General features: G+C 42.7%; 1 protein-coding gene across 2 annotated transcripts; it reads left to right on the top strand.

Annotated features, from left to right (window-relative positions):
- The first annotated feature begins 3,019 nt into the window (after positions 1-3,019).
- Positions 3,020-15,838, top strand: LOC101159715 (uncharacterized). Of its 2 annotated transcripts, none has more exons than XM_023952265.2 (9): positions 3,020-3,290; positions 5,234-5,436; positions 5,814-5,912; positions 6,145-6,240; positions 6,393-6,503; positions 8,119-8,242; positions 8,314-9,298; positions 11,011-11,051; positions 14,359-15,838. In XM_023952265.2, exons 1-9 carry the CDS (start codon positions 3,203-3,205, stop codon positions 15,570-15,572), a joined length of 2,961 nt encoding a protein of 986 aa, XP_023808033.1. In that variant the 5' UTR covers positions 3,020-3,202; the 3' UTR covers positions 15,573-15,838. The 2 variants fall into 2 exon arrangements, with proteins under 2 accessions (XP_023808033.1, XP_023808032.1); XM_023952264.2 differs by having other exon boundaries at positions 8,107-8,242.
- The last annotated feature ends 529 nt before the right edge of the window (positions 15,839-16,367 follow it).

Here is a 16,367-nt window from a genome sequence, read left to right as displayed (position 1 = left end):
GTGCATTGTTGTGGTAATGGATGAGCCGTCACCTAAAGCTTTGTTTCAGAAAAACCAGCACAGTGATTTTGACTGGAACTTCTTCTGCAGGTGTACATTATCATTGTCCATCATCACTTTTTAAACTACACCCAGCAGCCAATCAGAATTGATTATTCCCCCAGGCAAATGGTATAAAATGCTAAATTTAGACAAGGGTTTTTCAACCTGTGTACCGCGGCACAATTGTCAGGTGTGCCGTGGGAAATAACCCATTCACTGATCAAAACAAATTTACCATCTCCAGGATATCAGCTCTGTGGTCATCCAAACAGGCCCTGATAAAACACTGAGTAGTTAGGAATATGAAAGATCATAAAATACTTTTTTCTTTGTCTTCATTCGATTCTGGTCAAGACTTTGATAAGAGTGACGGTACCGCGATTTAGAGGCAGCTTCAGCTGTTTTCGGAAAACTCCCGCCCCTTCAACTGTCTCCACCAATCATTCTTGGAGGCTTAATCATACGCCATCAGTCTGTCCATTCAGAAGTGGTTAAAGTCTTCACTTCCTTGTTCCGATTTAGCTCATAAAGTCTCTCAGTTCCAACAAAAATAACAGCTAAAGCTTGTCTTTAGCATTGTAGCTTTCCACGGGATCCGGTATGAGACCGTCTTCAGATCATTTCAGACTTCAGTCACTTTTGAAAAATGAAAAGTTAAGCTTAAGTAGAAGTTATAACAACATTTAAGAAAAAGGTTTAAGGTGAAGTGACTTCACTTAAGGTGAAATAACTTCATTTTCAATTAAGACAAAGGAAAAACTAATAAAACTTCAATATGTTCACTTTTTGTGCAGCTACAATAAACATGAATATAATGTTAGTTTTTAGGTGTACAATTTATCAAACATATTGTGATCATATTCAAAAATTACAGTTGCTTTTGCACTTACATAAAAAAAATATTTAAAGAAAATATCTGTTTAGAAAGAATATTTTTTTCTTTGTGAGGTTACATAAAATTGCATGTTAATAAACTGAAGGGAAAAAAACTACCGGGGTAAAACTAATTTAACTTTTATTACATCTTTTTTTTAAAAACAGTTGCAACTTTCAGCTTTTTCTGCCACAATTATCACCAAAATGCACGTGAGATCGCAGAGGGACTGTACATTAATACAGACAATAAAGTTTCTCCTTTTTTCAATTTTTGGATGCTGGTGTGCCGCATGCACAGCTACAATATGTCAAATTCAGATCTAATTGGATGTTGCATAAAGTGAACAACAGGGTTCAATCATCTCAGTTAAGAGTGTAAAATAATCTAAATAAACTTTGCTTGTCCCGATTCCTTCAGGGGATCACTGTCAGGTAGGGAGGGCTGATGAACATGAAGGACCCCAAAATGGAGAGGGGAGGCACATGGTTCCAGGGCAAGGGGTTTAATAGCTTAACAAAAAGCGCTGCAGAGCAGGGAAACAAAGCTGAACTTACTGTGGCCTAAACATGGAAACATGGCAGAAGACAGTCAGGGAAGAGACGATATGGACCAGAACAAGAGGAAGGCAGAGACAAGACTTATATACAGACAGGACTGACAAGTCACAGGTGACAACGACAAGAACAGATTGGAAACAGGGAAGTAAAACTCGAAAACATGACATGCAGGAAAACTTCAAAATAAAGCAGGAAACAGAACTCAAATCATGACGGTAATACAATGGATCCAAAAACTAATACAAAGAAACCATGACATAACACACTACCATGATGGTCTTCTTTGTTCTTCTTAGCTGTATTTTGTGTTTATGCTCTAGTAAACACTACACACTTTTGATACACTGCTCCATCTCACCCATGAAAAAGGGTATCATTGTAAGATGTGAGTAAAGCTGCAGAGACAGATGAGTGAAGGAAAATTAAGGAAAACATGATTGGGAAAATAAATGTTAAGCATCATCTCAGTAAATCTGTGCATGTGACCACTGTGCTGTATGAACAGAGACACTAAGGAGAACATTGCAAAAATCAATCAGCTGAAGTTTTCCTGCAGTGCGGCACACAGTATGATCTCATTCAGTTTCAGAATTTATCCCAAGTTTTTTCTCCTCAACAAGCTAACATTTGTGTCAACGTGGTTAGGTCGTCTTTGTTTTTCCTTAGTCTTTGTGACGAAGAGGCAGAGGCGTTTGGATCCATGTCCATCTGTGTTTATTGACAAACACATATAGGGCCCTAGAGGTTGGTCAAGGAGCAGATAAGAGAATCAGTAAACAAAGTGGGCGTGGGCGAGGCAGAGCGAAGTCGAAACAGGCAAAGGTCAAATTACACAAAGAGATGAAAAGACACGTAACACTCAGAATGTCAGCAAAAGCAACAAAACAAAAAAATGGGATCGGTGCCTGATTAAACACACTGTTGGTTTATGGTTATTACTGAATGCAGAATTTTAATGCAAAATGTGTCCAATGTGTGTGAATGAGAGGGACCCAAGAGGAAAAGTGAGGTTACAGGGAGAAGAGATGAAGATGGTGGATGGTATCACAGCAGTGAGCCTATCTTGATCTATTCAATATGGAGTCCAACTTTGCATACGAAACTCGCAGTGCAGCGACTCTAATGGAGCTTCTGTATATAGGATGGAGACCCTATATCATTTAATGAGAGTGAATTTCTTGACATTGTTTTACACAACAAATAAGACCTTTTTCAAAATGCATTTTTTGTCTGTTCCTGATTCACAACAATTTGAATAAAGATTTTATTTTTGGCTTAATTTTCTTCACGTGTCCTCGATCTAGAAAAAAATGCTACAAGAACATTTTAAAAGCACCCAAAACACAATTTTCATGGGAGTTGTTCTTTAATAAAGTTTTATTATAGTTCAATTACTTGACTTTAATATTAGTTTAGTGTGCTTTTCTTACAAAAATTCAACATTTTGCAGTCTAGTGAGCATTTCCTGACATTGAAAATGGCAAAAAGATATCGCAATGCAAAATGTTTCCACTAGATGGCAGCAAGAACCTAAGGATGATTTGTCCGTTATAAAAAAGTAGAAGAAGAAACACTCGCATTGGCAATGGAAACAGATCTGTTTAGCTTAGGGCATTGGCTTCAGGTAGTTAGTCCAACGTTTATTCTGATTTCCAGCCTTGAAACGCCGCTCAACATAGCTGCTCTGTGAAATAACAGCAGCGAGTCCAACTTTAGCAGCTGAAAAATGGACACAGGTGATCAAACGGTCGTCTCCAAAGGCCGGTTTCTGTCGAAAAACCCCGGAGGAACAGAAAAAACGTCGATGAATAACAGTGAGTTTCAGCCACAGACTCCTGTTAGTGTTTGTAAACAGACATGCGCAGTTTGGCTTTATAATAGCTGAGTTAAGCTAGCTGGTTCAAATAGTCTATTTGTTTTCATTTCACCTAGAGGTCTTCTGCCGACATCTCTAATGTGAATAAAAGTTAAAGTTGTGTTGATATTAGATCAAATACGCAAGAAACCAGCAGAGGAAACATACTGTTTTATGAGCAATGCTGTTGTTCTTGAACACGCACCCAAAGAGGCTGCGTTCAATTCAAACAACAGCTTCTGACCGCCACCACCTAGAAACAAACAATGTAGTCACTTCAAAATGCATCATTTTAATTTGATTTAATTTCAGAAAAAAACAGTAGGTAGGTGGATCTAAGAACAAAATTTCCGCATCGTCCAGTTCTGTCGTGATGAACTAGAAATTCAACAAAACAGACAAATTAAACGTATATTGCTTCACATTAGTTGCAGATTAAAGACCTAATCTTATGGTGTTTTTGGTGTTTTTAACATGTTCCTGTAGCATTTTTCTGATGTTGGAGGACAATTTTAAAGCAAAAAAATTAAAATACAATTGCATTTCTGAGTATGTCTTTATTTAAATAGTTGTGAATCAGGAGCAGATAAAAAAATGCAGTTTGTGATGTAGAAAATACACTGGGCTGACCACAAGCTTCTTATTCTGCTCCATTCTGATGCATCCACTTGCAGACGACTAGATAGATCCATGTATGTCCTGTACGGCTGGATGCCTTCAATATTGTTAACCATTTTAGCGACACTGCTATTAGGTTGGAGGTGTAAGCTGGCTGGACAGAGTGTAAACAAAGGGATGATGGGAAGTCAGGACAGGCAACAGACCTGCCCACAAGTCAGAGGTGAATTTCTGATGAACTCCTGCTGCTCTGCAGAAACTATGTCCTAGAAAATGACAATTTTTTTGATGTTGGCTAAAAACGGCATTAACATATTTAAAAGATCACTGGGAACGCTTTGAAAACAGATCAAAAGATGATCGGAGTGGGACTTTAATTATCACAAATTTTCGTGTTCATTTGGTTTGGGGAGAAGGTTTTGAGTGCCATGCTTGGTTGAAGTTTGTGTTTTCTGTAGAAAAAGAGCATCTGGCTGGTGATCATCACACCCCAGACCAGCCCACACCAGCAATACTATAATCAAGTTTGCAGATGACACAACCACAGTGGGGTTGATCACTGGAGACCGTAAGGGTGCACTTCGCAGTCGCCCCTGTAGTAAACACTACAAAGACCAAGACATCCCCCCTCTCCACATCCTCCATCTCAGCTGACCTCACTTGGTCTTCAAACACCAAAATCCTCATCCTAAATAAAGCCCTTCTGCGTCCGCACTTCCTGAGGCCGCTCAGGAGAACTAACATCAACCAGGAATTGCTGAGGACGTTCTACCGCTCAGCCATCGAGTCCATCCCACCCCACTGCATCCCGGTGTGGTTTCCCCTCCCTCCTCTCCCCTGCCAGCACGGAAGGAGAACGGCAGAGTCTCTAAAGAGTGGTGAGGTCAGCAGAGAGAACTATCGGCCGCCCCCTCCCCAGCATCATAGAATACTGCACCCATCCGCTGCCCGCCAGCAGACGCTACTGGTCCATCAGGACCAATACCACGTGACTGAGAAAAACACCTACAAAACAAGCCACTTGATGACACATACACTGCCCTCGTCGGGAATTGGACTCCTGTTTATATTTGGTTACTTATTTTTTTTTTTTATATTTGTTTCTATTTATATGTTGCATCTTGGCACAGGGATTACCTTTCATCTTTAGATGCTCTAAATTTCCCTGTAATTCACTGTTACAATGACAGTAAAAAAGATTCTGAAGAGTTTTATTTATAGAAAGAAAATATACACAACAATGACAAAGTCACTCAGTGGGAGTTTGTCTCTTTTTTTTTTTAGAGGACTCGTTGCCTCTGGCCTCTCTCCGCCTCCTGGTTCCCCCCTTCCAGCTCGTGACGGCCTCCATGTGGCAGGTGCTGAAGCAACAGGACGTGAAGAGCTACTGGGATGTGGCGGAGTTTGTGTCCATGGTGGGGGACATGGTCCCAGAGCTGCTGATGGCCAAGCACAGGTGGCAGCTGACTGTCGGGTTGAGATCAAGGGTGAGCTTTGAGAGGTTTCTGTTGAGTGTTCAGTCATCAGGACATACCACGAGGGGGGGGGGGGGGGGTCTCTGAAAAAACAAAACTGCTTGTATTTAACTGGATAATTTCATCCTTTTTAAAGCATTACAGTTTAATGGTTTCAATAACAAATTTCTTCAAACTAATAATAGAAGAAATTTACAGTTTCTTTTTCTATATAGTAATCATTGAAGTGATTTTCTTAATAAATGGAAGCATTCTCACTGATGTTTTAGGTGCTGGAAAAAGAGCTTTCAAGAGAATTGAGTATACCTGTTCATGCAAACTATGAAAAATGGTTGTCAAACGATGTAAACTCAATAATAAGTTTGTGCTCCTTTTTCCTTTTCCATTAGTACATCCTGGAGCTGTGCCAAGGTGAACAGCCGGTGAAGCCAGAATGCATCCTTTCCTACCTGGAGAAGATCCGAGCCACACGCCCTTCTCTGACAGACGTAACAACTCCTGCTTTTTATTAAAATCATACACATTCATGTTTACATATGACTGTGTTTGTGGAAGTCTTTGGTCCCTATTAGACAGTACAACGTCTTGACTGAGCATAAATAAAAACAAATTCCATCTTTTTTAATGTTTTATTGCATTATTTAATGAATATTTTTTAATTTTTGAATGTTATCAGTCCATCCATACATCCATCTAACTTTCTTAATTTCTCTGTTGCAGGGAGGAGATTTGGCAGAGCAGGAAGTGACAGAGAAGTTCCTTGAGATGATTCAGATTCTGCTTAAAGATCCGGGACAAAAAAGAGACTTTTTCACGGTGAGGATGCTGCTCCTCTGTCAAAACAAACTCAGCTGGAAACTGACACATTTAAACTGTAATTATTGCTAAGTTTATGTGAGTTTGAATGTGTCCCAATGTAGAACGAGATTTTTTTGAAGTTAAAATTGTTACTTGAAACTGTTTTGAAGGAGGTGTTTCCTGCAGAGTACGGTCCTCAGTACGACAACGACTTGCAGACCTTGTTTTCAGAGTTTGTCTGTCGGCTTGCTCAGCTGCTGCCGGTCCCTGACCTGGAACAGGTGAGCCAAGAAGATTTATCACAAAACCCAAGAGCACTGGAACAGTAGTTAACATTTTTTTAGAAGGTTAGAAAAGTTTTTGTTTTCACATTTGTATTGTCCGCTCAGAAACTCCGTCTTTAAATGGACAGTGTTTGTGGTGATGTCATACATCAGTGTGTATTGGAACAATTGACTGTCTCCATGGTAATGGCTAGATTATCTTGATTCAACGCTACTAAACACTGATTTTTCCAAAAATCATCATCCTCACCGTGGAGTACGTCAACTGATTGACATGCTGAATGCCCAATTGAACCTCCTCTGAGACATACATCACTGCACATGCGTGTTCAGCTACCCTGAGCGCAGATTCTGCCAGCCATCATAGAGCTTCTGCCAGCCAGGTTACGCGCCGGGTCCCTGGTGGACGGCCACTCCGGCCCTCAGGAGCATCTGATCCAGCCGTCCTGCCACTGCCCACTTTGGCTCTTGGGGACACCTGATTGATCCGGCCAATAGCATATGCCTCTGTATATGACACAAGCCACCTATCGGTTACCTGGTCAAGTGGCCTGGCTCTGGTTTGTATTCAGATCACTCTCATTCAGGAGGCGATGAGTGTTGCCGCTTTAGCAGTATAAGGTTGTGTCGGAATTCCTTCATTACTCACTATATAGTGCACGATGTAGTGCATTTGCCATTTTGTAGTGCTGTCCAAATCTACAATTCCAAAATCGAGTGCACTAGAAATTTCGCAGAATCTGCAAAAAACCAGTGTGCATCAATGCTTACTAGATTAGCGAATATAAACCACAATGCATTGCGTCTGAACAATTTTTGCCAAAATAATGTATTTAAATATATCTTTTTCTTATCATCCTCTTATCATTTCTGTCATACAGCATCCTCACCTTAAAAAAAAAGTATTTTTTTACTAAAGCATCAACGTTTTTATCTTCAGAGGACATTAAACTCCTAAAAATGTGGTGAGCTTGGTGTCCGAATTGCTTTTAAAATCCAGGACACTACACAGTAGTATTATTATTAGTAGCACTATATAGTTTTTTAGTAGTTAGGTGTTAGGATGGGAGGTTGGACATAGCCTAAGTCTGATTCACCAGAGCCTCTCCTCCATACCTTTATGGAGCTGGGTCAATAGGCCGTCCCAAACTGTCCCCATAGCTGTAGAAACACAACATTGTCAAAAGTGTGTTTGTGCGCTGAAACATTTCAAGTTTCCTCAAGGACTCAGAGGTGTGGAGCAGTTGCTCAGCTACGGTAACTCGTTCTGGAAAACCCTCTGCTCAGGGTTTTGGTTTTGGTTTTGTTGTGTAATTTGGGGATCTGCGGCTGTTTCTCTGCAGCTGTAGCTTAGCGGGTTTAGCACCCAACCCCTCTCTGGAGGGATGTCCCACGATTTCAGCAGTTCTCAGAGATCTAGTGTTTGAAGGGTTTTGGATGTTCTGAAATGATTCTTTGAGCTGTTAATGAGTTTACCCTGTGCTCTCATTAATAGTGTTTGCCTCATTCAGGTCCGCTGGTAATTTCTAGTTTTTGCTCATGGGTTTGTACTGAATGGTAAGGCAACACTCTGACACCTCAGAGACATAACTCCTGTCAGGTGTTCCCTCAGACCACCTCCTGGCTCAGATATGAAAGCTCCGTGGTGGACGACTGTCTGCAGACACTTTCTGATCCTTCTGATCTGAAAAATCTGCTGCAACACCACAAAAACCTAGGACATTTGGAGCAACATGGTGAGTCTTGATTTAATTGCATGCATTATGCTACTTAAAGTTCAAATAACTAACTTCCCTTTTATATGCAGTCCCTCCATCCTGCATGGGTGAAACCATCCTTTCCTCACTGTCTGCTGTTTCATGCTTGAAAGTTTGGAAACCTGCAGAGCAGCCCAGCCTGTCCCGTCCCCAGCAAAGTCCCAGCGCTGCACCGTTAGTGGAGGATGTTGCTGTTGAAATTATCACTGTGTCAGAATCAGCAGAGGTTGTAATTGCTGCAAGCTCAAACACTGAAGCAATGGTGGCGGAAAAATACTTTGAAGTTGCAGGCCCAGCGGATGAAGACGCTTTAACTGTGTCTTCTGACCAGAAGAGCAGCAGAGAGGAAGTGGAGAAAGAGGCATGTTCTCAGCATAAAATCACTGTGGGATTGCATGAGTGTCCAGACTGCAATAAGAGGTTCAAGTTTGCCTCCTCCCTGCTGGCACACAGCGTAATCCACAGCGGGGTGCGCCCCCACCACTGCAGTGACTGCGGCCGCAGCTTCTCCTTCAGGCAGTCGCTGGACCGGCACAGGCACACGCACAGAAGTGGACGCACGTATGACTGTGCAGTCTGCGGGGAGACGTTCCGCTCTCTGTCAGCGCGCACCGAGCACAAGCACGTGCACATGCAGGACCGCGCCTACACCTGCTCCCAGTGCAACCGGAGGTTCAGCTTGGAGCTGTCGCTCGCCAGGCACCTGAAAACTCACCTGGACGGTGGATTGGTGGACAAAGCGTCAGACAGCGGCGAGGATGAAAGACCTGCAGAATGCATCAGCCAAGATCATACAGAAGCAGAGGATCTAAGAGACGATGACAGCAGCAGAGAGTTCCTGAGGGGTCAGCGGGGTTCAAGCAGTGATCCTGCTGAAGTGTCGTACAGTGACATCCCGATGAAAGTACGAACAAGTGGGCGAAAACGCACTCCAACCATGAAGATCCAGGTGATAAACCTACAGAAGCACATGAGCAACCAAAGACGGAAGGACTCTAGGAAGACGCGCCCCCCGACTCCGCGGCCTTCCATTTGGTAGAGTCTTCTTCAATCCTCTCTGATGTTCAGACGTGTTTTATTTGCTCACATTACTGTTAATCTAAAGGTACGTTCAAACCATTTCGCGCATCAAACTCAAGTCAGACGCCTCTCTTCGCTGATCAACGCCAGTAGCAGTTTTAGGCACGGGCAATACGGGCAGTTGCCCGGGGCGCAAATTCCATGCTTGGAAGAAAACAAATTGTGCCACTATCAGTTTTCTATCATGTTATTTCCAAGACTTTGGAACGGCCTAAAACGTGCAAATTGGCGCCCCCGCAGCTGCTCGCACTCGCCCGGGGAGTAAATTAGTGTAGAACCGCCATTGTTCGACGCCTCTCCAAAAGTGTGTAAGTAAGCTTGATGCCCCAGAGGCGTGTGGGAGGAGCTACTGCCAAATTATGGAGCGGTGTCTGTGTGGTTCTCATTTACAATGTATAGATCAGATTTATTTATTTTGTAAAAAGTACCAAAAAAAATCATCAGTAAACGTCTATATGTCTGGGTTCATGAGATGATTCAGAAATTCTATGATCTTCACTCCCACTGCAAGAGATGCGGCTGAATGACGGCCATCTTCAGCGGTCTTTCCGTCTCCCTGTTACCCTTTTTGAAGGCTTTCTGTCCCGCACTAAGCCAGGGTTGGCGTAGCAGGCGCGCTCACTTTAGCCCCATGGGGCCTGCGACAGGCTGGCAACATGTCCAAAGTGTACCCGAGCTTTGCCCAACAGCGGGCCTAAAAGGGATAAAGAGTGTTAAGAAAATAGATGGAAGTTTAGGACGAGAACGCTCTCGTCGATCCTCCATATTGGATTTTTACTTCACACACTGATCAAGTCACTGAACACGTCACATGCCCAAAGCTGATCCCTGATTTGTTGATGCGATCCATGGACCTTGCTAAAGTTTAAATAATTGAACTCTGAAAGTGCTGCGCCACCCAAATCTCGCTGCTGCTGGACCGATATGCTGCACCCAATGCTCTGATCCCGCCTATACCATTGACTAGGGATGGGTACTGATCCCCGGTATTGAACGAGCTCCAGGGCAACATTCTTCAAGACCGCAGTATCGTTAAGATCTGACCTAAACGGTTCTGCTATCGGTACTGGAGAAGTCGCTTTTTTTTGTGTCCCACAAGATATAAACGTTATCTGCCAGGTTTAACTCACTAAGTTGGTCAATTTTCCGTTAATTAATGGTGATATTAATTTTGCTATTCTCGCTGAAGAGGAGAGGTCTGTCTGGCTATTTGTGTGCACGGGGGGTGGGGCAGTTGTTCAAAACCGGATCGATAAGCAGTATCAATAAGAGTAGTAGTACTGTTAAAACCTTAACGATACCCATCCCTACCATTGACTTAACATTGAAACTGGACAAACTAGTTCGAGGTGAACGCAGCATATCGCAGTCTAAACTCAATATACTGTACTTCTCCACCACAATAATAGTCTTTTCTTTAAAACCTTTTACTTTCCTCACGTTTCCCTGCACAGAAAAAACTATTCCAGCTTTGTGAACACTGCAAGCATATGAACAAATGACCCTATAACCGTAATGACACTTAAACACACCAATACATTTGCAATTAAGCCGTGTGTAAGCCTGCTGATTTAAATAAGATTCATTTTTGGATTGGATGAAATGTAGGAAAACATGCATGTGTTGAATCTAACTCTGAACGTATTTATTTTATTCCTCTGTTACAGTTCAGAACATTCTTATGGATCTCCGGTCATCACAAAGCAGGGTGAGTCGAGCATGAAAATATTGTCTTTAAATCAGCTCTTTGTAAATGTTTACTTGTGTATGAATGTTTCTGTTTCCATAGATCTGGATTTCATGAGCTCATTCTCATTTTACAGAGAGATGCAAACAGAAAATCCTTTGTTTCTCTCTGAATGAGCAGATAGAAGACGCTTAAATTGTTTTTCACAAGAAGCGGATTGTTTGCTATGCAGAGCGAAGCGTTGTCATTGGAACGGCTACAGAGCCTGCAGCTCACTGTACTGCGGCTGGTGCATGAGGACTAACCAGAGAAGGAAAGTGATATAAATGCCTCCAAGTACAACCAAAATGATAAACAACAATAACTCAAAGAGGTGAAACTAAAGGCTTCAGGGGGAACCAGAGGCCTAAAAACCCACATGTCAAAATCCAGAAGTCTTACCTGAAAATGAAAGAAAACAAGTAAAAACTAAAAGAAAATGGGGAGAAAACACGTACTAAAGGAAATGACAGTTCCCCCTTACGCTTTAGATATAATTAACACAAAATAAGACTAGAGAGAGCACTCCTGAACACACAATTAAACACACTAGTCTGAATAACACAGTTTAATGTGTTACAAAGTAAAGAGAAGCTTTGAGCTGAAGACAGGCTACAGCAGAGGACTGGAGACTCACTTAAAGATTTAAAGGCTGCTTTCATCAACTGTGGTCCAATCAGAAGGCACATCTGTCCAGCACCACACCAGAAAACAGCTGCAACACAAAGATCCTCAGAAAAACAGAGGTCCCACTCTGACACAGAAATAACACAAAAATTCACACAAAAAAAACAATGCGGCCACAATGGTACAGTGGGGCAAAAAGTATTTACTCAGCCAGCAATTGTGCAAGTTATCTCACTTGAAAAGATGAGAGGCCTGTAATTTTCATCATAGGTATACCTCAACTATGAAAGACAAAATGAGAAGAAAAAAAAATCATTGTCTCATTTTTAAGTGATTTGTTTGTAAATTATGGTGGAAAATAAGTATTTGGTCAATAACAATTGTTATGTAATACTTTTAACACGGATCAGTCATCCTGGTCCCTTTGCTGAAAAACAGCCCCAAAGCATGATGTTTCCACCCCCATGCTTTACAGCATTCTTTCCCCTCCAAACCCGATATTTAGAGTTCTTACCAAAAAGTTATATTTTGGTTTCATCTGACCATAGGACATTCTCCCAATCCTCTTCTGGATCATCCAAATGCTCTCTAGCACAGTGTTTTTCAACCTTTTCTGAGCCACGGCACACTTTAACCTTAAAAAAAATCCCGCGGCACACCAGCATCCAAAAATTTAAAAAAAAAGTAGAAACTCATAGTCTGTATTGATCTACAGCCCCTCCACAGTCTCACATGCATTTTTGAGATAATTGTTGCAGAAAAAGCTGGAAACTGCAGCTGTTTTTTTCTAAAAGATGTAATAAAAGTTAGGTTAGAAGATTGAAAAACAGTTTGATGTGTGTTCGTTGGTTTCAAGACGTTTAACAACAGATCTCCTTGTGCGCTGTCACTCTCACAACCCAATGCATCATGGGAGATGTAGTGCATAAGCCGGAGATCGCTTTTCAGAGCTTCATTGTTTTGTTCTCTTGTTCCACGGTCTGATACTGGATTCTGTGGAAAGCTACACCGCTAAAGACGAGCTTTAGCTGGTATTTTTGTTAGAACTGAGCGACTTTACGAGCTAAATCAGGACAAGGAAGTGAAGACTTTAACCACTTCTGATTGGTCAGACTGATGACGTGTGATTAAGCCCCCCAAGAATGATTGGTGGAGACAGTTAAAGGGACGGGACTTTTCCAAAATACAGCCGAAGCTGCAGCTGAATCGCGGTGCCGTCATTCTTATCAAAATGTCTTTAATAAAATAAAATAAACGCAAAGAAAAAGTATTTTACGATCTTTTATATTCCTAACTCCTCAGTGTTTTATCAGGGCCTGTTTGGATGAACACAGAGCTGAAATCCTGGAGATGGAAAATGTTTTTAGATCAGTGAATGAGGGCAATTTCCCACGGCACACTTGACCATCTCCCACGGCACACTAATGTGCCGCGGCACACTGGTTGAAAAACACTGCTCTAGCAAACTTTAGACGGGCCTGCACATGTACTGGCTTTAGCAAGGGGACACGTCTCCCACTGCAGAACTTGAATCCCTGGGGTTTAGTGTGTTCCTAATAGTAGCCTTTGTTACTTTGGTCCCAGCTCTCTGCAGGTCATTGACTAGGTCCCCGGTGTGGTTCTGGGATTTTTGCTCACCATTCTTGTGATTATTTTGATCCCATAGGGTGAGATCTTGAGGGGAGCCCCAGATGGAGGGAGATTCTCAGTGGTCTTGTATGTCTTCCATTTCCTAATAATTGCTCCCACAGTTGATTTCTTCACACCAAGCTGTTAACCTGTTGCAGATTCTGTCTGTCTAGCCTGGTGCAGGTCAACAATTTGGTTTCTGGTGTCCTTAGACAGCTCTTTGGTCTTGGCCAAAGTTGAGTTTGGTGTGTGACTGTTTGAGGTTGTGGACAGGTGTATTTTATATAGATAACCAGTTCAAACAGGTGCCATTAAAACAGATAACGAGTGGAGGACAGAGGATCCTCTTACAGACGAAAATACAGGTCTGTGAGAGACAGAAATCTTGCTTGTTTGTAGGTGACTAAGTACTTATTTTCCACAATAATTTACAAATAAATCCCTTAAGAATCAGACAATGGGACTTTCTGGATTTTTTTCTCTCATTTTGTCTCATAGTTGAGATAAACCTATGATGAAAATTACAGGCCTCTCTAATCTTTTTAAGTGGGAGAACATCCACAATTGGTGGGTGACTTAATACTTTTTTTGCCCCACTGTACGTAAGCTGAATGTCATGTTAAGTGATCCAAAGCATCATTTGAGAGGGAAAGTTACCCTCTTACTGCTTGTTTGTCCACATATAATGAAGTAAAAGTTTGTTTCTAAGAAGCAAATTTCACAAGTTATTTCCTAGAATGCTTTGATTGAAGAAATCTCCACCATGTCTTATCTGCTGTCTTGCTGTTGTGTTGTGTGTGAATATTGTCCACCTATGTTCCAAGTTTCCGTTGTCCTAGTTGCCAACTGATGTTTAACTCAGCACAATAACAGGGAGCATTCAGGCCATGTGACCGGAACTTCTTTCTTTTGGTGTCTATTATCACTATTTAATGAACACCCTGCAGCCAATCAGAATCCAGAGTTCACCTGGACCATGGTGTAATAAAATGTAGCCTATCTTAAATATGTTTTCACATTTTCCGTTCATCAGATTTTTCAATGGAGTCTTCTTTGGGTCGGGACTTCCAGGATGAGAGCATAGTCCAGCCTGAGGAGACTGCAGACGAAAAGCCTACCTGTCAGGTATCAACTGATGAAGAAGGACACTTCAACTGTCCGGACTGTGAGAAGAGCTTCAGGTTCCTGTCTTTACTAAAAGCCCACCGGCGGGTCCACACAGGGGAGCAGCCCTTCTCGTGCTCTCAGTGTGGATGGCGTTTCTCCTTCAAACAGTCTCTGGACAGGCACGAGCAGACTCACAAGTCTGGACACAAGTACACGTGTCTGATCTGCGGGGACCTCTGTAAGTCTGCAGCAGATCTGACTGAACACCAAAGCGGCCACATGGAGGACGGGGAGTACTTGTGCTCTGAATGCGGCCAGACCTTCTCATGGAGGTCAGCACTGGTGAGGCACCTGAGGACTCATGGTATGAATGCGGACATGGTGGAGGACCCGTACAAATGTCCTTACTGCAGCCTTAGCTTTAGCTGTGCCAGCTACCTTAAAAGACACATCCAAACACACCAGGAGGAACGAGTTCATGCCTGCAGCTGTGGGAAGAGCTTCACCTACCGGGCAGCTCTCACCGCGCACCAACGGACCCATCAAAAGGAGCGTCCGCACACCTGCACCCAATGCGGGAAAGGCTTCCTGTACAAGGGGGGGCTACTGAGCCACATGAAGATCCACTCTGAGGAAATGCCCTTCATGTGTTCCTTCTGTGGGAAGAGCTTCAAGAGGGAGCGCAACATGAAGAAGCACGAGCGCTGCCACACCAGAGAGAACGTCTTCAGGTGCTCGCAGTGCGACAAGAGCTTCGTCTACAAGGCCACGCTGATCCGGCACGAGCTGACGCATTCAGGCGAGAGGCCCTACCTGTGCTCCGACTGCGGGAAGGGTTTCTTCTCCCACGCAGAGCTCCTGAAGCACGAGCGCTTCCACACGGGCCATAAACCCTTCCAGTGCTCCTACTGCGATAAGAAGTTCACCCAGTCGTGCTACCTCACCATCCACCTGCGCTACCACACAGGAGCGCGGCCGTACACCTGCGCCGAATGCGACAAGAGCTTCCTGAGCGCCAACCGCCTGAAGAGGCACCAACGAACGCACACAGGCGAGAAGCCCTATCCATGCATGGAGTGTGGGAAAGGGTTCAAGCAGTCTTATCACCTGAAAATGCATCAGAGGACACATGTGTCATGAATACTGCTGTGAACAATCATTAAAGGGTTAGAAAAATCAAGGATCCCACTTTTTAATGTGTGTAACCAAAGAAAATGTTTATAGGAAATGTTCATTCTGAGCGCTGGACTTGTGTAAAGAAAAGCGAACATTGAGCTCTTGTGTGCTGCCTGTGGGGGCATTATCATGATATGGGGTTGTTTCAGTGGGGCCAAAGTACTGATAACAAACAAAAGCTACAATCACCCAATTAACCAAATAAACCTAAGTCCACTAGTTCGATCAAATGCTTGTGTTTTGTTATGATCTCTAGCGTTTTGTTTTCTCAAACATGATGACAACTTCCAGTAGGAAGTTTGTCTAAAATACAGCATCATTGGGAGAGAAAAAAATCCACTTTGTGTATCTACATTACAGTTTCTGTAGCAATGGTTTACTGTGCCGAGTCTGCCAGTTGAAAGGCATCTTACACGTCATCGGACCAACGTACAGTCAATCAAAAAGTGTGATGTCATCATTAGTCGCAGGACCCCGAACACTTAATGGAGGCTGAACAGTTTGGTACCTACACCACCACCACCACCTATTTTTATTGAGGCATCTGATTGGTCAGTTTATAACTGGAATAACTTGCAATAAATAAAAATTGTGTATTAAAAAATGAGAATTCAATAGGATGACTGAGAAACTGTTTATTTCTCAATAGAAGTCAATAGGATTTTGGCTTCATGCTATGAACCTTTGGCAGATCCCTTCAGTCTACTTTGAGATTTGGCTCTTGCTACATGAGGCTCTTTAGAAAGATGTGTCGTATAG

The sequence above is a fragment of the Oryzias latipes genome, chromosome 23 (assembly GCF_053564925.1).
Source record: "Oryzias latipes strain Hd-rR chromosome 23, Olatipes_Hd-rR_3.1".
Lineage (NCBI taxonomy): Eukaryota > Metazoa > Chordata > Actinopteri > Beloniformes > Adrianichthyidae > Oryzias > Oryzias latipes.
This window is presented reverse-complemented; position numbering and strand designations above follow the sequence as displayed.

Excerpts from the sequence above, each read along its gene's own strand:
- LOC101159715 (XM_023952264.2), top strand. The coding sequence starts at position 3,203 with ATGGACACAGGTGATCAAACGGTCGTCTCCAAAGGCCGGTTTCTGTCG. Across the intron at positions 3,291-5,233 it reads AAAAACGTCGATGAATAACA|AGGACTCGTTGCCTCTGGCC; the intron begins GTGAGTTTCAGC and ends TTTTTTTTTTAG. Across the intron at positions 11,052-14,358 it reads TCCGGTCATCACAAAGCAGG|ATTTTTCAATGGAGTCTTCT; the intron begins GTGAGTCGAGCA and ends TCCGTTCATCAG.